The sequence below is a fragment of the Desmodus rotundus genome, chromosome 2, assembly GCF_022682495.2.
Source record: "Desmodus rotundus isolate HL8 chromosome 2, HLdesRot8A.1, whole genome shotgun sequence".
NCBI classification, from domain to species: Eukaryota; Metazoa; Chordata; class Mammalia; order Chiroptera; family Phyllostomidae; genus Desmodus; species Desmodus rotundus.
The window spans coordinates 207,285,619-207,309,751 of NC_071388.1; the positions used below are offsets into that span (position 1 = coordinate 207,285,619).

The 24,133-nt window shown below is 59.3% G+C and overlaps 1 protein-coding gene across 17 annotated transcripts in view; it reads left to right on the forward strand.

Annotated features, from left to right (window-relative positions):
• The first annotated feature begins 258 nt into the window (after positions 1 to 258).
• Positions 259 to 24,133, forward strand: part of LRRFIP1 (LRR binding FLII interacting protein 1) — a 111,497-nt gene continuing 87,622 nt past the window's right edge. For 16 of the 17 annotated variants that reach the window (XM_053919274.2, XM_053919276.2, XM_053919277.2 and 13 more), the window contains exon 1: positions 259 to 420. In XM_053919274.2, the coding sequence (XP_053775249.1) occupies positions 325 to 420 (96 nt within the window). In that variant the 5' untranslated portion in view covers positions 259 to 324. The remainder of the gene's footprint in view (positions 421 to 24,133) is intronic. The other variant, XM_053919273.2, reaches the window with a different exon arrangement.

Genomic DNA, 24,133 nt, shown 5'->3' on the forward strand with positions numbered 1-24,133 from the left:
GAGGTCCCCTCTCCGCCCTCATCCACGGCCCTGGGGCGGTGTCTCCAGTGGGGGTCCACCGGCCCCCGCGCCCCAGGCAGCCAGCGCCCCCGCGTCCACGCGCCTCCGCGCCCCCAGCCTCCCAAACCTCCCTGCGTCTCCGAGCTCACGGTGCCCGGCCCGCGGGTCCCGGCGCCCGGCGCCGTCCCCCGCGTCCCCGCGTCCCCGGCCCGCGCCCGCTGACGCCATGACGCCGCGGCGGAGGGAGGGGCTGGGCGCACCGGGGCGGAGGGGCCGCGAGCGGCGGGATCGACAGGCCCCGCGGCAGCAGCGGCGGCGTGGCCGATGGACATGGGCACCCAGGGCGCGGGGCGCAAGCGGCTCCCCAACCGGGAGCGGCTGACGGCGGAGGACGATGCGCTGAACCAGATCGCCCGCGAGGTGAGCGCCGGCGGCCGGTTCTGCGGGGGCGGGGCGCGCGCAGCTGTCAGGCGGCTGTCGGTCGGTCCGTCCGTCTGCGGGGGCTGTGGCGCCGGCCCCGCAGGGTCTCGGCGGGCCGGGCGCCGGTCCAGCGGCCCCGGGGACAGGCCGGCGACACTGACCCTCCCCCGCCCCGAGCTCCCTTCAGCTGCTGCCCCCTGGGCGCGCGGAGCTGGGGCGCCGCCCCTGGTGCAAGGTGGCCCCGGCCGGCGGGTGGGGGACAAGCGCCCCGCTTTGTGGTGCCGCATTATAGGGGTGCTGCCGGCCAGACCCTGGAGGCCTGCGGACGTCCCCGGAGGCCCCCCGGCCGCTGCGGTGACCATTTGTCGTGGTTTGTCACACAGGGTGCGGCACGGGCAGGGACGCGCGGTCTCTGTGGCTCCCGTGTCAGGACCGAGCCTGTCGCCGGGTCCAGGCGCCGAGGTTCCCCCAAAGTTTCCTGGGCAGAGTCCATCCTAACGCGGTGGGAGATGCCCGTCCCCGCGGCCAAGGCGCCGGGTGTGCAAACCCGCACACGTGCCTCTTCTCCCAGCAGGACCCAACCCGGAGGTTGGACAACCCCGGACACCCGGGGGGTGGGGGGCGCCCAGCAGGCGGGGGCTGGGGTGGGCCGTGGGGCTTCGGTTTTCAGAAGGTACCCCCTTCTGTACCTTCTCGGTGGTGCGCCGTGCATCTGTGCGCGCGCAGACACACTCCCAATAAAGGACGCGCACGCACATGCGGGGCGACCCTGCGACCCCTTCCAAGTGCTGGGGCCCTCCGTCCCCAGGGCATTGTTCTCCCGTGGAAAGCTTCCCCGGGGGAGGCTGCCGTGTCAGGTGGCATCAGTCAGCTGCTGAGTCCACTCGATGACCAGTTCTTAGGTGTTTTTAGTGTAAATTTTGCTGTTATGGGCACATGGCTGTCTGTCGGTATTTGTTGAATGCTGAATGAATGCGGACTTTTGTTTCTCTCCGTATGAGAAGCGAAAGGGCTTCCCAGGCAAACTCCTCTTCATCCCTCAAAGCCCAGGCTGGGTTTGGTCCTTGTTCACCAGTCTGTCCCCCTGCAGAAGGTGACAGCCAGGCAGGCGGCATCTCACGTTGGCGTCCCCAGAGCTCCACACAGAGGCAGGCACAGAGTAACCGCTCCTCAGTGCCTGGTACATTCACGAATTTAGAAAAAAAGAGCTGCCAGGCGCTTGGAGTGCACTTGGCTAAATATAGCCATTTGCTAAGTGCAGTAGCTTGAATGTAACCCCGCCCCCTTCACAGACAGGCATTCCCGTAGGTGTTTGACCATAGGACCGAGCTCAGCTCCCCAGGCGGCCAGGGTGACCCACATCCATCGGTGGTTTCGGGACAGGGAACCAGGAGTGATCCCAAAGTCTGCCTCGTGGCCGCTGGTTTTTATGAAAGTAGATCGAAAGGAAAAGCCCTGGGCTGGTGTCCTGAGATTCTGCGTAACAGGGCGCCCGGAGTCCTGCCCCCCAGGCAGGGGGCCCCCATGGGCTGGGGATCAGACGTGGGCTTTGAAATGGCACACGGCTCCACACGGACTGTGCCTCCCCGGGCAAGTGGGCCCCCAACCCCTCAGCCTCCCTCTCGTCGTTTCTGAGCGGGGAAGGGGAACCCCCCTCGGCCGTCAGGATTGAAGCAGGTGAACCCCGCCGTGAGGCGAGTCAGCAGGGCAATGGAGAGCCGCCCCCACGCACCCACTTGCAGTGGAACCAGCCAGGGAGCTGGGCGTCACAATTGCTAGTGGGGGCCGGGGGGGAGGCGCACTGGGGTGAGTTTTACTATAAGTTGGATTCTGTCTCCCAGCGGTGAAAATAAGACTCACTAGTCAAGTGGCGAATCTTCACCGTCGAGTTCTTGTGAAAGGGAACAGAGTGCTCTGCAGTTCAGCACTGTTTGCTCAGTGATTGGGGATGCCCGCGTGCCCCCCAAACCCTGTCCTCGGGGAGGAGGGGTGGCCCTGAGGGGCACTGGCCCCCAAGGAGCTGGGTTGGGGTCGGGGGTGGGGGGTCTGACCTGGAGATGAACAGCAGGAAGACGTGTGATGTGAAGAGAGTAGGCTCTTCTGTTCTGCAAGTTTGGAAATGGGAGTCAGCACCTGCTGACGGGGCGAGGAATGGCAATTGGAGGTGACATCCTGGAGGAAGTGGCATTTTGAGTTATTCTGGAGGAAGTGGCATTTTGAGTTTTTTTTTTTTTTTAAGATTTTATTTATTTTAGACAGAAGAGAAGGGAGGGAGAAAGACAGGGAGAGAAAGTGTGTGGTTGCCTCTCACGCACTCTCCACCAGGGACCTGACCTGGGCTGCAGCCCAGCAGGCATGTGCCCTGACTGGGAATCGAACCAGCGACCCTTTGGTTTGCAGGCCGGCACTCAATCCACTGCACCACACCAGCCACAGTCATTTTGAGTTACTCTTGAAGGGAGAGAAGTCCTAACCCAGTCGGGCCGCCCCATGGGTGCGGATTCCCCGCTGGCCTCACCAAAGACGCTGCCATCTCTGTCCTCATGACCCCTGCAGCCAGCTCCGCTGGGCTGTCCTCTGGGGGCGGCCTTGTCCTCGGAGTCACTTGCTTCCAGGAGGCTGGCTGCTATGTTCCCAGGCTAACCCCGTGAGCCCACCCCCATCTCTCCTAAGAGTGAGGAGCAAGTCTCAAGCCCTCTTTCCCAGGCTGCTGCTGACCAGCAGCCCATACCAGTCCCTATGGCGGTGGCCAGGGTTGGGGGGGTGTCGTACCCCGTAACCAGTCAGGACCACCCTGGGACTGGGGGAGTTGACTGCCCGGGAGCACTTGGGGAGGGTGGGGCCCAAATGAAAGCTGGGGAGCAGTGAAGAAAGTGTCAGGGGCCACACGGGCCTGGCGTCCAGGAACGTGCCCTGGACGCTAAGTGCAGAGTTCCAGGCGGAGGTGGTCACCAGGCAGGGAGGCGGGTCCCAGTTCCGCTGGAGCCCGGCTAGGCCGGCTCCCTGCGAGTGATACATTATGTTTCTGCAGTTACATTGCGGTTCATCTAGGACATTAGGAGGAAATGGAGTTGCAACTTTCGGTCACTGCAGACGTGTTTGCAGGAGGAGCTGGCTTCTCACTGTCTGTCTGAGGTGGCGTTTGGGTGCGACGATGTCGGGACAAAGGCCCAGGAGGCACTGTGAGAGCCGGCTCCGCAGGAGGCACAGGCGGCGGGGGTTGGGGGGGGGAGGAGGGGGGGGGCTGTGTGCGGAGCAGGCACATCTTTCTCTAGTCCGCAGCATTCCCCCACGTGGAGAGCGCCTTTCCCCACACCCACAGGGGGGCCCTGTCGCAGGGAGCTTCTCGTCCCATCTGTGACCACATGAGCCCTGGTCCCTTCTGCTTCCTTACCCACAGTGCCGTGCCCTGCCGCACAACTGTTCCCACAGCCTCCTCTCTGAGGCTGTCCCATCACGACCGTGTCCTCTGAACACAGGACCCCTGCAGGGGGGCGGCTGGTGGCCGCCCAGGACCCTGACTGGCAGGGGTTTATTTCCTGGCCTGTGAGTGCTAGCTGTTGGGGTTCACAGCCGCCCCCCTTCACTGGAGATGCTCCATGGCCCCCAGGAGTCACTTTGGGGGGAGGGCCATGACGTCCCAGCCCTGGGACCACCTGTACCTACCACATGGGGAGGTGAGGGCTCAAACAGGCCCCGCCAAGTGGAAACCACTCGGGGGCACATCCAGGCTCTGAAGCCCCCATGGGATGGTGGGGTCGGGTGAGGGATAAGTCCAGCTGAGGCCACCTCCACCCCTAGCCCCACTGCTCCCCGCCCCCTGCTGGCTCCACCCTTCCCAAGTCCCTGCCTTTGCTTCTGCGGAACCCCCACTCAGGGCAAACCTCATGCCTCACTCTGGGGAGCCCCATAATAAGTACAGGACACTCTAACCCTAAGTCCCCTGTGTCCTTCCCAAACCGCCCTCACAGGTCAGCCTGTCGGAAGGGCCCTGTGTCCTCCTCTCCTCCAGGCCATTAGAGGGCCCAGCTGGGAGGCTGGCCCAGTGCAGGACCTCCCCCCCACCCCACCCCCATGTGTCCAGGCTCCTGACTGAGCCCAGGAGGCAGGATGCACTCCTGGTGCCCTGCCTCGGGGAGGGGCCTCGGGCCAGCATTTACCTGAAGGTGGTCTGGGGCCCGTCCCCCTAAGGCCCTTTTTCTGAATAAATCTGCTCTTCCGAGGCCAGCCAGCAGATAAAAGCTGCTGGAAAGTGATTGGATGATTGTGTCACTTAGTGTCACCCACAGTTTGTGACCAGGGGAGGCGAGGCGGTCACCCCTGGCCCTCAGACTCCACTCACAGGAGTGCTGACCTGCACGCACCCCAGCACAGCCCCCCGGGGCTCCAGGCCCCAGCTCGTCTTCCTTGGACAGACACACGGTCTCGAGCATCATCCACAGGCATTAGGAATGTGACTGCGCGGACATTCCAGACAGACTTTTGTCACCCTCTGGGCTGTCAGGGGAATTGCAAACACAGCGCCTGTGACCTTGGGCTGCTTCCGTGAGTCCCAGCAAGATGGCCTGGCTGGAGGTGGACGCAGAAACTCGGCTGTGGGCAGTGCCCGGGTCGCTGGTGGCTGGGGCCCACCCACGGCTGTGTCTGTCGGAGAGACAGCTGTCCCCTGTCCCTGTTGTGCGTGGACCTTCAGTGACTTGCCCGTGTTGTGGTCAGGGCTGTGACTTGCACGCAGGAGACATGAAGAGGTTCCACGGGAGCGTGGAAATCAGGAGACCGGGATTCCAGCTGAGTCTGTCCCCCACGAGCCTGGCCAGGGTGTGGGATCAGAAAGTGGGGAGCAGGGAACTGGGGTTGCTTTTGAGGTGATGGTGTGCCAGGTGTCCCCAGGAGCTCCACTCCCGGAATTACAGTCAGTGTCCTCAGAGGGGTTTAGAGTTATGGAGGGACTTGCCTGAGGCCATTTTATAACTAAGAGGTTCGGTCCCTCATCCAGGCCACGTCCTGGCTCAGTGTTTGGCTCCGTCCACAGCCCTATCCCAGGCCGTGCCCTGCAGTCCGCTGGCTATTGTCCCCAAGTCACCTCTGAGCCATCAGGCGTGACGCTTCGTGGGGGGGGTCCCAGCATCCTCCCTGCATGCCACATCGCTCGTCTTCTTTTCGTTCCCACGTCTCGGCAAAGCTCATTTTTGTTCCACTGAAGTAAGACGCGCTCTGCCCCTCCTCCCGCATTCTCAGGCCCTTCTCCACACAGCGCGGGGCGAGCCTTTCACCGTGTGGGGTCGCGTCCCTTCCCTGCTCGAAACCCGCCAGTGGCTTCTCTGGTCGCCGCGCGGAAGCCGGGTCTGCAGTGCCCTCACCGGACCCTCACCGGGCCCTGGCGACCGTCTGGTGTCTGTCAGTGACAGGCGCACGCCCTGTGCATCGGCATTTGGGTCGTAGGTGCGATCCGGTTTGCTGGACGAGGACCTGGACGCGTGGGGCCAGCTCAGGCCCTCTCCCCCTCCCCTTCTCCTCCTCGTCACTCCACAGCGATGCTGTAAGTTTAGGCTGGACAGTCACGGGAGGACCACTGGACCCGCAGCGGGGTTCCCAGGTCAGGCCCTGACTCTGCCACTTGCCCCTGAGCAAGTTCCGTCCCCACTTGGTGCCTCTGCACCCCATGTGTGAAACGGGGGGATTTTAAGAGTTCGCTTCTCACAGGTCCTTGTGAGGGTAAAGGAGGCGTTTTGGGACGAGCCCTCCGAAGGGTGACTGACACACAGGGAATGGCGGTGGTGACGACGGGACACCGAAGCGCCAGCTACGGAGCCAAGTGGTGCAGGCTGTCGTCTCTCCCGGAACGTTCTGCCTTCTGGGGGCTAATTGTTTCTACTCTTCCCAATGCCCTTCTGTCTACTTGTCTACCGTTTCTGATTCTTCACACACTTTTCAGCAGACCTCCTCACAACACGATTTTCTGTAGTTTTAAACAAATCAGACCATCTGTCAGTTCCACATTATTCCCGCCTGGACCCGCCTCCCTGGAGACGTCTGTCCTCGAGCCCCCGTCTGCCCCCGTAGGCTCTGGGTTTGCTGCCGCTGTCTTTCCCTTCGCACTGTTCTGAGAGTTGCCTTTGCCACTTTCCTGCCACTGTCGTTGTATCTGTAGTGGCTGGATTCTGTATACATTGTCTTCTTCCATAGATTACTCTCTCGTTTTGCTGGAACACATCCTTCAGTGTCTTTCAGAGACAGGATGCCTTTCTAAATGTTTGCATATCTGAGAGTGTCTTATGTTACCCTAGTACTTGATGGGCCAGTTTGGCTGAGTGCTAAAGTTCTGGGTTAAAAATAACTTTCAGAGAAACGACAAAGATTCTTGTGTATTCCTTGAAATGATTTCCAGCACATCTTGTTCACGCAAAAAGCCAGAAAGTGAGACCAGCCTGCTGTCCGTCTGTGAGAAAGCTGTGGTTTGCATGAACCCTGGCTGAGCCCGGCGAAAGACGTGTGGGTGGAAGTGGATTTCGCAAGTGTAACTGTTCACACTCTTGATATCTGAGCCAAGTGGCTGACCGGTTCAACACAATAAACTCATAAACATCAGAAAAGTAAACTTAGAAACGATTTTCTAGCATAATTTTAAGGCACCTTTCCACTGGATGCTCGCTCTCGAGGGTGCGCTGGGAGTGCCAATGTCTCGTGCAATCGCGGCATCTTGCACTGTGTACGGAGTCTTACCCTCCAGAGGGTCTCCTCTCGACCCTCAGTGTTGTGCACTTTTTCTTTCGGGGTTTGTTTGGGGGGGGGGTTGCCACTTTTTGAATGTTCAGTGGGTTCATTCAATCCGGAAATGTGTCTTCTAAAATTCTGGGAACTTTCTGAATGTTCCCTTCCCCACCATTTCCTCATTTTCAGAAGTGCCTACTGTTGAGGATAACTTCCGGTTCGGCCCCCATTGACAGATTTTTGTCTTCCATGGATGCTTAATGGGAGGTCGCTCAACTTTCTCTGCCACTCCTTCTACTGGACTCCTCTGTTCTATATTTAATTTCCCAGTGGTTTCTGTTGTTCTTTGCTTCTTTTTACAGCATTCTTTCTGGACTCACTAATACAGTGCCTGATTCTGAGGACGTCATCCTTTTCCCCCTGAACTTTTCTTTTGCACTGTGGTCCGTTTTCTTTTGTCCTTCGTCCGTTTTGGTCTCTGGCATCTCGGAGCCTTCCCCAGACGTGTGGTGAGCTGTTCAGACACAGGAGGAGGCACTCAAGCCTCCGAGAGCCATCTGAGCGGAGGCATGGAGGGGTCTGCCGCAAGGCTGTGACCGGCCGCCCCCCAGGGGCGCAAAGGCGCAGCTGCGGCGCTGGCTCAGGCATGGAGCAGTGGCCGGGAGACACGGGCACAGGCCCAAACCTGAACCAGGTCCCTGTCACCAAGGCCGCTGCCCTTGCCCACGGCCTGATGTTGAAGGAAACGCTGCTGGATGCTGAGGATGCTGACGAGCCGCCTTCTCTGATCTGGTGCCTGTGGGCAGAGTTTCGTTTCCGACTAAGCGGGTGGAAGGGACTGGGAAGAAAGCTGAAAGCTCATGTGAGCCTTATGCCAGGAAAGCAGAGTTCATTTCGAATGTCCAAACAGCACCCACAAGGGGGCGGGTCATCCTGATACTCCTCTCCGGAGAGTGGAATAAAATGTCAAATTAGGTGAGCCAACAAAGGCGGTGATAAAAATACGATTTTCATAGCTTTGGACGTCAAGGATAACCTGTTTATTTGTTTGGAACATTCTCGGAGAGCTGAGGTACACTTTCCGTGAACCAGGCACGAAATACCTGGAGTGTTTAGGTCGGCAGAATGCGATACGGCCCTGGCAGTGGGCGAGTCCGGTCAGCAGGCCGCGGGAGCCAGCACTGGCCAGGGCCTGCAAGGCAGATACCCCTGCAGGCTGGTCAGGCTTCCTGTGGGGACAGAAATACTGTCCCTGTGCCCTGCGTTAGGGCAGCACTAGTCCTAAGCCTGTGAGCGCCCGGAATGTGGCTGGTACAGCTGAGAACCAGGTTTCTCTCCATTTTCATGTGTTTGCCTTGAAAGAGCCACCTGTGGCAGCGCCCCCTACAGGACAGGGCAGCTAGGGCAACGGTCAATCCTTGGTTGTGGAGCTGGTAGTAGAGGCGCACCCTGTAATGCAGGATTGGGATCGAGGGCCACGGAGCTGCATGTCACTCGTGATCAGGCACAGAGGAGCAGGGACACGGTGACACAGGTGGCTGCTGGAGCTGCCCCGCACAGGGAAATGTTCGGGTCAGCAGAAAGAACTCAGCCTTCGTAGGTTGTGTGACCACAGACACAGAGACGTGTCCAAGTTTGGGTTCCTTTCTCTGAAAAAGAGGAATCTCCCCAGGGTGGGGGCATCATCACCCGGGGTGCACAGAGCAGGCTGCCCGGTACCTGCCGGTGCCAACAGGGCGCTGGCTCTGCCGCGGGTGACTGTGTTCTCTCCAGAGGGAGGCTGCTTGTCCTGACCTGCGGGCAGGGTGAAATTCCACCATCAGAGGAGGGCAGAGAGGAGAGAAAAGGGAGCCAGCTGAGGTCAGCCATAATCGAAAAAGGAGCATAGCATACGAAAAGAAAAAAGAGAGAGGGGAGGGAGAGTGGCAGGAAAGATGGAAAGAAGAGAGCAGTTTGAAGGAGAGACGAGAGAAAGACCCAGGGAAGCCCAGGCCCCGTGGGGAGGGCACCAGCGCCCCGCACTGGGTGGGCACCCCACACTGGGTGGGCGGCCTCAGCACCAGCCCCGGGGCCAGTGCTCTGTCTCACACAGGTGTGCTCCCAGTGTCAGAACCTGTGGGCGGGTTTCCCGTCTGTCACTGAGCACCAAGACGGGAAGGACCCTCCGTCCTCAATGCAATTTCTGCTGCTTGGCCTTGAATTGAAGACTCAGCAGCGAGATGCTGTCGGGTTTCTCCAGCTGCTTCATGGCCAGAAGCCTCCCCCACCCCACTGGGTACCGAGCCTGCAGTCAGCTTCCTGGAGGTCGCCACCGGCCACCCTGCCAGGCCCTGCCCAGGTTTGTCTCTGGTTTGTCTTCGGGCCCAGCTGCCCTCTCAGGAGTGACTCCATGCCCCGCCTCTTTTTAGCCCAGCCTGAAGCCCGCTGCAGAGTGAGGTGGCCATGAGGGCTGCAGGGGAGCGGGGGCCGCACAGTCCCCCAACCGTCCCTTCTGTTCTCGAGTTTCCTCTTCCTCGTCAACTCCATCTGGGCTTCTCCGCCTCGGCCCTGTTGACGTGCCGGCCAGAGAAGTCTCTGATGTGGGGGCCGCCCCACCCGCTGTAGGGCGTGTGACAGCATCCCTGGCTCCTGCCCTGCAGTGGCCCCCAAAAATGTCTCCAGACAGCGACGCACGCCCCAAGGAGGGCCCCTGTTCCGCGTTTCCGTCCCTGCGTGGGTCGGAACCGCCAGTCTCCACTCCAGAAGCTGCACCCTTGGCGTGCAGCGCCTGTCGGTGTGCGGCTGTCCTCCACCAGGACACGCCGTGCTCCACCTCCCCAGACTCTGCCCCGGAAACGTCGGGGCAGGGAGGGGAGGCCACATGCCTGGAGGGCTCGGGTGGGGCAGGGTGGGGGAAGTGGGGCCCAGGCAGGATGGCGGGCATCAGCTGCCGATGGATCGCACTCTGCTGAGTTCCAGAGGTCCCTGTTGTGGGCCGGGAGCAGCGCTGAGACGCTCTTGTCCTCTCCAGGAAAGGGCCCAGCTGCACCACGCAGGCGCGCTCCAGGAATGGCAAGCAGCGGCCCAGGCAGCTGGGGCTGCGAGGGCTGCTCAGGGCCGCCTCTGCCCGAGAGTCGGGCAGCGCAGGGTTGGCATCTGAGCCAGCGGGGGCCACGTCCCCACGCTGCTCCTGGACTCTCCTGATCCCTGTGGCCTTCCAGGCCAGAAGTCGACAGGAGACTGAGGAGGGGACCCTGTGGTCAGGGGCTGCCTGGACACTGAGCTGGGAGCTTCCTCCTGCAGGCCCTGTCTGCTGTAACCCTGGGGCGGCATTGCCATAGGGCCCACAGGCTGGGAAAGGACCCGGAGTGAGGCTTCTGTCCGTCTGAAGACCCCCGGAGGGCAGGGCATCAGCACAGTTCAGTAGGGGCTCGCCTGCCACTGGGAAGGACAGGAAAGACGCCTGACCCTCAGCCTCTCTGGTGGGGGGCAGGGCTGGCCGCCCATTAATTTTTTCAATCCTCACCCAAGGATGTGTTTACTGATTTGAGAGAGAGAGAGACAATATGAGGGAGAAACATCAATCAGTTGCCTCCCACACCCCCCTCCCCAGACCGGGTGCAACCATCTGGCAAACAGGACGATGTTCCAACCAACTGAACCCCTGGCCAGGGCAGCGGCTGGCTGCCCGTCTACATTCCAGACTCCCCGCCCCCCCCCTCGGAGGCCCACTGCCCAATCGGGAGGGGGGGCTGGCTGTGGGAGGGGCCTGGCTGTGGGACAACAAAAAGACCAGTGACAGCACATTTCCAGGGGATTAGCAGGTCCTCATACCTCCTGTGAGGCACATTGCTTCTGCCACTTGCTGCTGATCTTAAAATAGCTCTGCAGAGCCCTGGGCCGCTGTGCTGCAGAAAGTGGCCTCTCTCCAGTCTTCCTGTCCCGTCCCGGTGACAGAGCCTGAAACCCACTGTCCCAGGGCTCACTCCGTTCCCTCCCAGCCCCCTGTCCCCAGGCGGCAGGGATGAGACAGGAAGTGGCTATTCCCCACATTAGTGCTGTGTCCTGACCCGCCCCCTGGGGGTGCAGACGGCTAGCTTTGTCCTGTGACAGAAAACACAATCCCCTCCCCAGTATCCGTCTCATTAACTGAAAATCCAGCTTTGGGTTTCCTTTTGGTAGGATCCACCTTTTTCCTTGGATGTCGGGCTTTTGTGAGCGCTGTCAAAATTGCAACCTATTTTTCCTTTCCTAAGCCTCTGTCAGCTCTCCTCAGGACAAGGCCGCGCCGAGTCCAGGCTGCAGCGGGGCGCGCGCCTGGGCGGGGGGGGGGGGGGGGGGGGGGGGGGGGGCTTGCTCTTGATGTGAGTGCACATAGAAGGCGCAGCAGGTAAAAAGCATAACCCATAACCTGCCCCAGACACCGTATCGCTATGATTGATGCTGCTCACACGGGTTTGTGTGCGCCATTCAAACACTCCGAATGATTTCAGAAAAGGATCGCCCGGCCCTTGGAGTGCTTCCCAGGCTCCCTCCCTCAGGCCCTCGGCAGGCTCTGGTGGGTGACTCATTTCTCCGGGAGATACCCGGGGTGGGCGCAGGTGGGCTCGCTCTGCCGCCCACCGGGACAGCCCTTTGAGCCACTGAAGCTACCGCAATAACCAGAACCCGCATGTCCTGTTCCATACGAGCAACTGGGAGCCTCCCGTACTTTGGCCCATCCCTGACCAGCAGGCCCCGCTCTGCCACTGACTGGATCAGGGACAGGGGTCCTTCGCCTTCTCAAAGCTTGCGGTTTGCATGGGGCTGTCCCAGACGCTGGCCGGAGGCTGTGTCTTTGCCGAGACCACGTAACATTCGCCTCCTCTGCGCCTTCGTGGGTATGTACCCGAGAAGTCGGCTGTTCTCAGAGTAGCAGCCACCTCTGCCCCTTGGTGTTCCCAGGACCTGGAGGACGCCGCACTTCCTCTTTTTTTTGATATTCTGATGGGGCTGAGACGGACTCTGAGGGCAGCGTCTCAGGCCTCATTTTGCCATCTGCATTTGGGGTCTAATGTCACATTCGTCTGTTCCCACGTCAGAGTTCTGTTAAAGTGACTCATTGCTTCTCCGTCAGCTGTGGACGGAGGCAGCCTCAGGCGCGACCCAGCCTTGCAGCCTCCCCCGGGGCCCCCCGCTGCAGGAACCGGGAGGCCAGAATAGCCGAGGCTGCCCACCGCGTCTTCCCGGCATCGGCGCTCTCTCCTGACCCCCGGATCTCCTCTGTCCCTATTTGGAGATTGTCCCCCTCGGAAACCGTGTGCCTGCACCTCCGAGGCCTGTCGAGTTCCCAGTGTCCCGAGTGTTCATTTTCACCTGGAGCGATCGACACCCGCCGTTTAGAACACCTGTGGTCCCCTCGCACCTGTTAGGACGTTTGTTTTGTGACCCTGGGCAAACCTCTTTGCGTCTCTTGCCTTTGGGGGGTGAGCAGCTGACACCCTTTTACCTAGAACCCCCTGCACCCCCATCTCCCTGCCCGAGCAGTGTAGATGGGGGCAAGGGTTCAGAGCCTCAGGGTCCAGAGAGGGTCCCCCAAAGCAGGATGAGGTCGGGGCTCCGCAGGAACAAGGGAAAATTCTGAAGTCAAGCGGTTTATTACCTCTTATCTCAGTTTTCAAGTTCCCAGAAGACTGACATCTTTTCAGGATTCTCTCCCTTTCTCCCTTCTGCATGTATAATACGGTGCGATGTGCTGGTTCCGGCTGCCTGCCAGTGAGTTCTCAAAGCAGACGTGACAACCACCAAGAGGTGGCCTTTGCCCTGCCCCCCACTCACTTTCACGGTCAGGGTGGTGGCTGCAGCCTGCAGCCTCGGCAGGGGCAGGGGGCGCCATGACCCCAGCTGTGGACCGAGGGACAGCCTGGCGGTCGCTCCCTCCCCACCCACGGAACAAGTGCTATTTAATTAGCTATTAAACAGCTAATGACAGGTCATTACATGCCATTACCAGTCAAGCTGCGGGCATTCTCAGCGTATTCAGACTTCACTTTCCAAAAAGAAGACGGTGTTTTGCAGGCTGCTGACGATGGCGGACTGTGCGGGATCCAGACGTTTCTCAGTTTCCACCTTATTCCCTGAGCCGTGGCTTTTTCTGCCCGTCCCCTGGGTCCAAGCAGCCGCGGGGGCTCGCTCCCCCAGCTCCACCCCCTGTGGTGGCACGAGACAAGGTTTCTTTCTTTCCTGAGGCTGCGTGCCGTCCCTCCCCGCGTGCGGACGGAGCGCGTCTTGTCTATCCGCTCCCCAGCCCGCGGACACCTGCTTTCTCCGCCTCTTCACCCGTGTCGTTGCACCGTGACAGATGCCGCGTGAGCTCGGTGCACCCACGTCTGCTCCAGACCCCGGTTTCGATCCTCCTGGGACGTGCCCACAGGTGGAATGCTGCACCGCTCGGCACGGTGGCCTCCCCTTGCCTGTGGGGGTGCACGTCCCAGGACCCCCAGGGGAGGCCCGAGACTGCGGCGAGCGCCGAACCCCACCTGTCTCGAGTGCTTTTGTGCTCATACGTGCCCACGGTAAAGTGGGATTTATAAAGCGGGCGCAGGAGGAGAGCAAAGACAAGTACAGAAATAGACCGGTGCCCCGTAGTAACGCTCCATGGACCTGGTCTCTCCCTCAGTGTCTCCTTGAGCTCCACTCCGGGGGCTTCTCTCGGGCGTCTCTGAATTTCCGGCATCACGGCTGCTGTGCTTTGGGGCCGCCGCTAAGGGGAATAAGGGGACCTGAACACAGGCGCTGCGATGCCGTGACAGTTGATTTGATGCCCGGTGACTGGGGGTGGGAGGAGGGACAGTGATCGGTCCGGGGCGGGCGGAGAGGATGGCACGTGGTTTCACCCTGCTACTCAGAACGGTGTGCGACTCCAGACTTAAGAACTGTTTAATCCTGAAACTTTTCATTGGATATTTTCACACTGGCGTTGACCGTGGGTGACTGCAGATAAGGGGGGACCCGAGGAATCCTTTGCTCTCCTGAACCTCCTCCAGTGGAGCGTCCGCCCCCACCGGTCCAGGGAAAGACCAGTCCTGTGTGATTTCACTCATGGAGGTCCCTGGAGCTAACAAAGTCACAGAGACAGCAAGTGAGGTGGGGGTGCGGGGGAGGGCAGGGTGGGGAATCAGTCTCTATCGGGGACAGAGCTTCAGTCTGAGAAGAGGGAAAGGTTCTGGAGTGGACGGTGACGGCGACTGCACAACAGCGGGAATGTGCTTAATGCTTGAAAGGTTCACTTTTATGTTACCACAAAAAGTGGTAGGGGGAGATCGGGATGCTGAGGCGGGACTGCCGCAGGGCCAGGCGCCCGGGGGGTGGGGGGGGGCCGGGGGCGGGGGAGGCGAGTGCTGCGTGAGAGGCGGGGTGAGACCTGCACACCAGGGAAGAGTAGAAGGAGGGCCTGGCTGTATAGGGACCAAGGGCAGCACAGAAACAATGTTACAAAGTGAAGGCAGGAAGCCTTGCTGGCAGCTGCTTCTCCATGGACCTGGACGCAACAAAAAAAATCCAGTGACCTCTTGCTACAGGGTAACTTTTAGGTGGGGTCAGAGAGCCCACCCAGCGCACCAAGCCCCAACCCCACCACACGGGACCTAAGGCAGACGGACACCCCCGGGGTGAGGGCCCCGCTCTGAAACTGCGGTGAGGGCTGTGCCTCTCTGTCCGTTCACTGACCACCCTGGAGCTGTGCCCATGAGGAGGAGGGAGGTTATGATGTGGAGTGTACGATCCTGCTTCCCAGGTCCCCGAGTGTGTCCCTCATGCAGAGGCCGTGCCCCCAGCCCCCGTTTCACCAGGCACGGAATGTGGTCTCTGGCCATGGGCTGTGCCTCCCGTATCCGCCCTCTGTCTGGGCCCGTCGCTGGGAAGTGCTCCGATCTGCACGTGGTGGCCTCATCAGAGGCGACTCCCTAAGTGGCCCAGCGAGACTAGCTCCACTCCTGGACACCCACGAGTAAACCTCCCTGCCAGCGGGGGCCGTCAAAAGGGCTCCAGCAGGTGGCAGCTCCCCGGGCTGCCAGCCTCGTTTGCTGGCCGTTGGCCTGGGCAGCCCTTGAGGAGTCTTAGAGGGTGGGCCCCGGCATCCCCACGCCCGCCTGTCCCTCGGACCGTCTCCACCTGGCGGTGTCCGTCTGAGAAGCAACAGCCGGGTCAGCAGATAGCAACTCGGCGCTGCGGTCCTGCAAACGGCTCTGAGCCCTGCCTTTGTTTCCGAGCCATTCGTCACCTCATGCCTGTCCTCTCTGTCACCGGGCCCTGGCCCTATGAGGACATGCCTCCGGGGGGTGCTCACTGCTGGGGAGGCATGCTAGCCGGCCACCGTGACGGGGGGAAGAGCAGCTGTTCCGCCCGGTGCAGGCTCCATTAAAGGGACATGCTGAGCAACCTCACTGAGCTCAGGCAGGACAGCTGCTAAGCGCTCTCCTCTGTGAATGGCAGAAAACCAGTGAGTGAGTCAGAACTGGAAGGAGTATTAGCGATTGTCTGCACCCCGTTTCCTTTACTTGAAAGTGCAGTTCAGAGGCCCAAGGACACCCACCAACTGAGGGTCCGGACGCAGGCTCGATCCCACGTTTCCCGACAGCTCCCGGCAGCGCTGCTTCCATGGCATCTGGCCCGGTGCCCCCGGCACTATTTTTAAGTGCTTCGGTGAGGGCGTTCTTTCACGCCGGCGGGCCTGCCCGTCCAGTGAGGAGGCCGTCTTCCACGCTCCGAGTCAGAGCAGCCTGCGGTGTCGGGAGACCCGAGACGGCTGCGACTCGGAGTGCAAGCAGCGTCTTCGCCGGGAATGAAATGGATTACGGTGGAACTGAGCCGGCCCCATGGCCGTGTGGGAATGTTGGCCACTTCGTTTCGAAGTCTCTTAGGTATTTAGTTGGTTTCCGCGTTCCCAAGTGTCCGTTTTATAAGTCAAACCTGGCACACATAGAACATTCTTAAATGTCAGCTTTTATTTTATGATGTGAGTCTCTAACTTGAAAAGCAGCCCGCGGTGGCCGTCCTCTGGGAGAGTCACTCAGTCTGGGTGGCTCGGGGCCCCGGGTGCGGCTGGCGCATGTCAGTGACTAAAAGCAGCGTGTTTATGGACAGACCTGCACCGGACCTGCTGCTCTGGGGCACCTCAGTGTGGCTGTCTGTCCAGCCTTGCCCTCCCTGCCAGCCCCCCCCCACCCCCGGCAAAGGCAGGAGAGAGAAGGTCCCTGCGGCCCATCACCGTCGGTGGAATTTAAAGTGAAGCTGACATCTTGTTATGGAGATGTCTAAGTTCATGGGCACATTCCCTCTGGGAGGAAGGCTGGGTCCCAGGTGTGATTCGACTGTGGCAAGCACACACGTCAGTGCGCTGTGCCCGGGGACAGCTCCAGAACGACAGGTGGCGGCGTTTCTTCAGTCTGCCCCTGAGGGACCTGTGGGGCAGGCTGTCCCAGCCCAGGCACCTGTACATCCCCAGGAGAGGAGTCACCAAGATCCTTTGCAAAAACTGTGACATCTGGCCGAAGATGGTGTGCCGAGGGCCAACACAGGACGACACATTTGCGTTGGTGTCCAAGGCTGCCAGAAAAAGTTGCCCCTGACCAGGTGGCCTCAGACCAGACAGATGTTCTCTCACCGCTCTGGGGGCTGGACATCTGAAGTCCAGGGGCCAGCAGGGCTGGCTCCTTCAGGAGGAGCTGAGGAAGATTTTCCCAGCCTGTCTCGTCACTCTGGGGGTCACCCGAAACCTCTGGTGTCTTCACGTGGCATCCCCCGTGTCTCTGTCCACATTCCTCTCCTCTTACCTGCACACCCGTCCTCGGATGATAGCCCATCCCGACCCAGGTGGCCTCACCTTGGCTGGGTCGCAGCTGCAGAGCCCATTTCCAAATCCGGTCCCTGCGCAGGTTCGGGGCGGAGGGGAAATTTTTGGAGGACACGGGCCGATGGAGTGATGTTCTAGGCCCCACGAGCGGGCATGCGTTCCCCAGGGTGCAGGGGTGGCCGGGGCCAGGGGCTCTTAAGCCCTCTTCTCCGTCCAGCTGCTGCACGTGTGTCTCTCTTTCTCCCGGCCCTTGAAGATGCCCAGTGGTGTGTCCCCAGCTGACCTGAGATACTTGTTGGTTCCGCAGCAAAACCCATTAACAACACCTCGCAACGGGGACAGTTTGTGCTTCTATTCTCAATCTGGCTATTTATAGTGAAACCTAATTTTCTCTGGATTAAAGTGCATTGGTTAACATTAAAACAGGAACTGGTTTAACAAAAATGACTAGAATTCGTGGTTTTAAAGAACGATAAAGATGGCGGCCCTTCTGCGGGACAGGGAACGGCCTGCCTTCCAGACCTGCAAGGATGTCCATGCCAGGTGCTGTCTGTGGAGCCCGGGACTCTGATGGGTGAGGGCGGGGCTGGGGGCGGGGCGGGGGCACTTGTTCTTCACTTTGGTCTCTGGCCTGCTTGCTGCTTCGGACGGCACCTCCGGCGCCTCCTGCTGGACACCTTGGCCTCCGTCACAGCAAGATCACTTCGAGCCGAGAGGGCTGTTCTGGGAGCTGGCACCCTTGGAGAAGCCCTGCCTGGCCTTCACTGAGTGATGGCTTCACACCAGGCCTCTTACCTCCATCTCCCCAACAGTGCCTGGGACACGGGGAGACGGTCAGGGCAGAAGCCAGCAGACGCGGAGGCCACCAGCTGGGAAGCAGAGGAGCCGGCCGTGGACACCCTCCCCGGGCACCGGCATCGGACACGCTCCCAGACGGCCCTCTGGTAGGAGCAGCCTTCCAGGGCGCAGGCGCCCGGGGAGGGGCCAAAGTGTTCTGACGCTTGGATGCCACCTTTGGAATAAGCAAGTGATGTTCTGCATAAAGACAAAAGCTCCAAGGAGGGAGGGTTTTATTCCGTGTAAAAAGGAACTTTCCAGAAAGTAACAGTGCTCGAAAATGGACTTCTTCTTGAAGGTGTGAGGGTCTGGTCTCAAGAAGTGAGGTTCTGCTTCCTTCTTTGAAATTTTCTGTTTGAATTGTTAAATTTGGAGCAAATACCGTTTTATACATGTCATTCCAGATGTCCCCACTAGCTGCCCCCTACTCTGCCCGTGTTGACCACAGTTTACATGTTGAAGGCCCTGCGTCCCTGGCTGTGAGTCACGTGCAGACGCACGCCCGCATTCAGTCTTTTCGAGCCTCGTGGTTGCTGCTGGGGTGGAATCTCGGGGCCCCAGGGCCGCAAGCATCTGTGAAGACTTCGGAGCCCGCTGGACACCCTGGCTCTGTGACTTACTTTTCCGTCGCATTGCAGAATTTCGTGACAGCCCCAATTTCCGTTCACAGAGTCGAGTGCGGGGTTCGCTCTGGAAGCTAACGAGTGACTGCAGACTCGCCATCTGCCCCGGACGCTGCGCTGACTCCGATGTTTAAGTTTCTCACACATGGTAGAGAATAGTTACGACTCTAGAGATTCAGGAAGCATTTAAATAAGCTTCTTCCTCGCTGGTAAATAAAGCAGCATTTCTCATTGAGAAATAAACTACTCACTTCTGCTTCCTGAGGCTGACGAAACTAACGTCTGAGAGTTTCGTGTAAGTGTTAAGGGGATATATAGTAACAATTTATCCCCGACTCCTCTGCTGGTGGTGGTTAGGAAGCCAGGGCTGGGACCCACACTTCCCGGAAGGATGAGGGGGCTCCCAGATGTAGCCAGAATATCTTTCTTTATGACACGCACAACATTTAAAGTTGGGGTTTCATTGTGAGCAACTCATTTCAGGCCCTGGAACTCCCAAAAGCTCCTGCCACAGCAAAACAAGTGCAAGCTCCCCGCAAACTTGAGCTGCCTGAAGGCTGGAAGCCCCGTAAAGGCGTCGCTGCGTGTTTGCGGAGGGGGCGTCGGACACTCTCCAGCCGCACAGGGCTGGCTCGCAGAGTCCCGAAGCCCCGCAGCCTGGGCGGGTGACACGGCCCCTGCGTGGAGCAGGGGCCGCTCTTCACTGTTCGGAAGGAGCTCAGACTGCGGTCAGCACAGGCCCTTCGGGGCAGGGCCTTCCTTGCAGGATCCATCGGCAGGGCCGGCTCTGACAGTCTGTGTGGAAATGCCAACAGTTTCCATGACAACTCAGTCCAGCCCCAGTGACCCCTCACCCCCATTGTCTTTGGTTCAAAATGCCCAGGACCCCGCAGTGTCCTGTGGAGGGTCCAGGTCCCAGCCACACCACCGAGTAGCCACACCTTAGGGCAGGCTGTTTCGCCTTTTGGTGCCTCAGTGTCTTTACTTGAAAAATAAGAGCCCGGGCCCAGCGCTGGGGCAGAGCCTGGTGCAGGGCAAGCTCTGGAGTCGGCCCGCCCCTCCCTCCTAGAGCGCACTGCCGGTCCACGTAGAGTGGGGTGACCCCGGGGTGACCCCGGGGCATCATGTGTCAGCAGCCCCGGCTGCTTGGTGCTTTATTCTTCTTGCCCCACTTCTCAGTACTGGGACTTTTACCTCCTCCTGCAGATGGGGGAGGCTCTGAGGGGGCCAGGGCAGGGCAGGGGTGGAGCAGGCGGGGGCCAGCCCTGGTCACGCTGCAGGGCCCACAGGAGGGTAGAGCTGTTCAGTCGGCCACGTGGTCATTCCACAGTCCATTGTGTGGTGCCCGTGGCATCCATTTAAAGGTGACCTAACCAGGAGACGCAAGACTGGCCAGCACCCCCACCTGGCTTCCTGACACCATCCCTGGGTCCCCTGGGTCCCCTGGGTCCCCTGGTCCCTGGTTGCCTGTCCCTGCCGATTGCTGCCTTCCAAGGTGTTTTGTGCGCTCTAGTCTTTTTCCTTCATCATACCTGCAGTTCCAGCGGTGGCTCTAACTCCCCTCCATGGCTCCACGTCTGCCCTGACCCCCGCCACTGAGCATCCTCATCCCCTGCCAGCCGCTGCCCCTCCGTCTGCGTGTCTCTGTCCCCAACTCCTCCCACCCCCATCTCCCCCCCAGTCACCTCACGTGGCTGTCTCAGCAGCCTCCTAGTCTGCCTGCTTCCACCATGGACCCTGCCTCAAACCTGTGGTCCCTAGAAAATACACGCCTCATGCCACGATTCCCCTCGCTACCCTCCTTCGTGACTCCCTGTGGCTTCCAGGATGAATGTAAAGCTTTTTATGATAGCGCCAGAAGCGCTTAGCACCTACCCACTCCCGCTCCATCTCTGTACCTCCCACAGCACCTTGCAGTCCACCCGTCGCTTTCCATCCCTTCCCTCCTTCCAGACTCAGTTCCCCTTCCTCCAGGAAGCCCTCCCTGACTTCCCCAGGCTGGAGTAGGAGCCTTCTCACTCAGGGCATATTAGTCACCCTTGCAGCACTTATTCTGAAGTCTGGCTTACAAGTTTTGTTATTGTTGTTGTTGAATAAATAAAGAAATTACCAACAAAGGTAATTGTTGGCGAAAGAATGCATCTAATTTATTATATTAACTATAATACATGTTTATGGTAGAAAATAATAAGCAAAAGTCAGACAACAATAGGAAATAAAATTATGCCTTGTCCTGTGACCAAGCATAAACCGTGTAAACATTTTATTTTATTCCCTCCGCTCTTTTATCTGTGGACATTTTTAAACACAGTCTTAATTATGTATTTGGAAACACTGCACTTTCATTATCTTTTTGAAGGAAAAGAAAAAACACAACCCTTGTAGCAAACGCAAACTTACAAGTACAAACGTGGGGGGGGGGGGCTGGCGCCTGCTTCCAGGGGCTCTCCTGGGAGGTCGCATCCCTCGCACCTGCGCCACGGCGCAGCTCCCGCCGCGGGGAGAAGCGCTGTGGCTCCTCCCAGCCTTTCACGATTAGCTCAAAACGGGCAGCTCTTCGATTCTCATTGTTTGAAGTTCTTTTTCCGATTGTCAAAACATGTCTTGGAGTGTGGGCATGTATTTTTTCCGTGATTCGTAGGTTACGTTTGAACCCTTTTCCTAGCTGTTGCAATTTTTTTTTTCCTGGTCGAGATTAAGAATTGCCGAAGAAAATATGCCCGGCCCCTCACCTGCAACCCTACACTGGATTCTCCACACTTTGTCTTGTAAGACTCGGAAGCCAGCAGAGGAGGGAGCAGAGGAAGGCGAGCAGGAAGCAGGAGCTCCTGGGACCAAACTGATGATTGCACCTTGGCTAAACCCTTAAACACTCTCCTCTCTTTAAAAACAAAACCATGATCTCATTAAACACAGACTGTCTGTTCCATCAGCTGTTCCCTGGAAACGGTTGCCGACAAGCAGAAGCCCCCATGTGAGATGAGTCCGCCTGGCACAGAGGCTCATGGGTCGCCGCCCGGAGTCAGCCTGAGTCAGACCGGAGAGCGTGGACGGCTTTGAACGCCAAACACCAAACCCTCCGTAGAAAACCAGCGGGGAGGGGCTGGCTTCCCGGTGTTCCTGGACACCTGGCGAGTGGTAGGTGGCTAGAGCTCGAAAAGGGAAAAAGCAAAGCCTCCTCCAAGGAGTGGTTGCCAGCTGGGCCCTCACGGAGGAGCGGACAAAGTGGGGAGTGTCCCCAGTGGAAGCTGTTGGCGGAAACACCGCTGGCGGGGCAGAAGGTGCTCCTGTGAGAATGCTGGTGGCTCCGTCCTGGGAAGCCTGCATCCGAGCCTCGGGGTGTGTGCCGAGCCGTGTGGGCTGGGGCAGGTTGCTGGCAAGGCTGGAACACGACACCTCCTGTCAGGAGCAGCGACCAGCCAGATCTGGTTTGGAGGCCCCTTCTTGCTGTGGTTGCAAGAAAGCACAGGAAACCTTTGTCCACTGGAGGCCGGGGACGGGGCAGGGAAGAGCCGGGCCGGAAGGGCCAGCCGGCTGAGCTCCGGGTCCGGTGGCACCACCTTAGGCCTGCGCCGGCCTGAGCTGGTTACTCAACCGGAGCATCAGTTTCCACCGTGGAGCCGCAGGAGCATGAGCAGCCTTTCGGGGCTGCCGAGGCGGGAATGAGAGAAAACACACAAGGAGCCCGCCTGGCGCCGGCACACGGTCGGTCAGTGTTCAGGTGTCCACCGAGGTCTCTGTATCGGTGTCTGTGTGACAGGGCGCGCCTGGCGCGGGTCTGGCCGGTGGCCCACACGCTGCAGACCTCGCCCTAAACTGGAGAGCGGGTGTCTCCTGTTGAGAGGGCTGTGGCGAGAAAGAACAGAGCCTGTCAGGCGTTCGACAACCCCAGCACGTGGAGTTGGCGCTTGTCCTTGTCATTGGTGGAGGTGGGGCGCCCAGCATGGGGGGCGGGGGGTGCCCACAGTGTGGAGCGCAGCCCAAGTCCTCCTTCCGAGGGCTGTGCCCACGTCTGGTTTCACCTGAAGAGCCTGCAGCCTGTTCACGCTCTGCGTGGGAAACCCGCCTGTTGCCCCGAAGAGGGTCTTGGGCTTTGGAACCAAGGGGACCCCCTCCGGTTCATGGGGAGGTTATTGCTGTGACACCAGGGGTTCCCTTCTCAGGTGACGAGCAGGGAGCTCACGTCGGCACACAGGCTGTGGGCCCCCGGGACGCCCCGCACTGCACACGCATCCTGCCGGTGGCCCTGGGGGTCGCACGCTGCCCCCGAGGTGCCCATCCGAGAGCCAGAGGCTTTCGAGCCAATCAGGCCCTGAATCATCGACCGTCCGCCCGTGAAAGCGAATCCAGCACAGCCCGCAGTCCCGGGAAAGCTGGCCGTCTGTCACGCCTCAGACACGCAGGGCGGCACGGAGCAGGTTCTCTCTCGCCGGCCGTTGGACATTTAGGTCGCACGCTTTCCCGTCACGGGTGAACCACCACGATGACAGAAGTTGCGTCCAGCCTCTCGTGTCCTGGCCAGGACCAGAACTGTGGCAGGGGGGTGGGGCCGGGGCGGGGGGTGGGGGTGGGCTGAGGCTCGGGGCCCTCCCTGAGCAGAGCCGGCTCCCCGCCCCTACTCCCGCTCAGGTCCCCTTGGAAAAAAGTGGCCAGGGGCTGGGCCCATACCAGTCCCCTCGCCTGGTCAGTCCTGGCTTTACCTAACTAAGTGCATGCCCATGGGCGTGCCGTGCGCATGTGTGCGCCCATGCATGTGCTGTGTGTGGTGACATCGTGTGCACACATGTGTGTGTGTGTGTGTGTGTTCTTTTGGAATATACAGGGTCCGGCACAATCACGCCCCATTTTTATCACAAAACCGTAAGCGTGTCGCTCCATGATATGACACTGTCGCACTCCAGCACAGCGTGTGACGTTTCAGGGGACACGTTCACATTAAAACTACACACTAGCACACCCATGTTCTCACCCTGCCCACCGCGTAAAGCAGGCCTGAGCTTGGCCAGACCCTGCGTTACACAACCTCTCTGAGTAAATTCCACTTTGCGACGAGACTCACCGGTCTGGCAACACAGTTCTGACGGCTTTGTCGCGGTTCACCAGGGCCAGCTGCTGTCCTCATTTTGATCTCCACAGCTTTTACTCAGTGAGACGAATGACACTGTGGAATCCTCCCAGATGCCAGGATTCCGTGGAGGCACCAGCAAGTCACCGCTGTCTCGGGACCCCTTCGCAGAGGACGGGCCAGGGCGCTCCACTCCTAGTTCTGTCCGGGACTTTTAGACCCAGCACACGGCCCTGGGCTTCTGAAAACAGGGCCGGGAAGTGTGATTCGTGTACAGGAGAGTCGGACTTTGGTGTTCACTGATAACTTAATATTTGAAAATAAGAATTGAGTATATTTAAAAGATTCAGACATTCTTGGCTATCCCTCACGGCCATACTACTTGATCAAAATAGACAGCAGAGAATTTTCTGCACCCCCATAGCACAAAATTTATCTTGCCCTTAAAAAATAATGACCTGAGTTTAGTTTGTTTTAACATTGGTTTATTATTCTCATTATTCTAAGAGAATAACTACTTTGTCATATATTGAAACAACATCACACAAATAGCCAAAAATGGATGGTATATATTTTTAAATATCTCCTGTAGCATGATGCTCGAAGCAAAACCTCTCTCTGGGATTTACCCTGTATTGCCAATATTGCTGTGGAGAAGCCACAAAA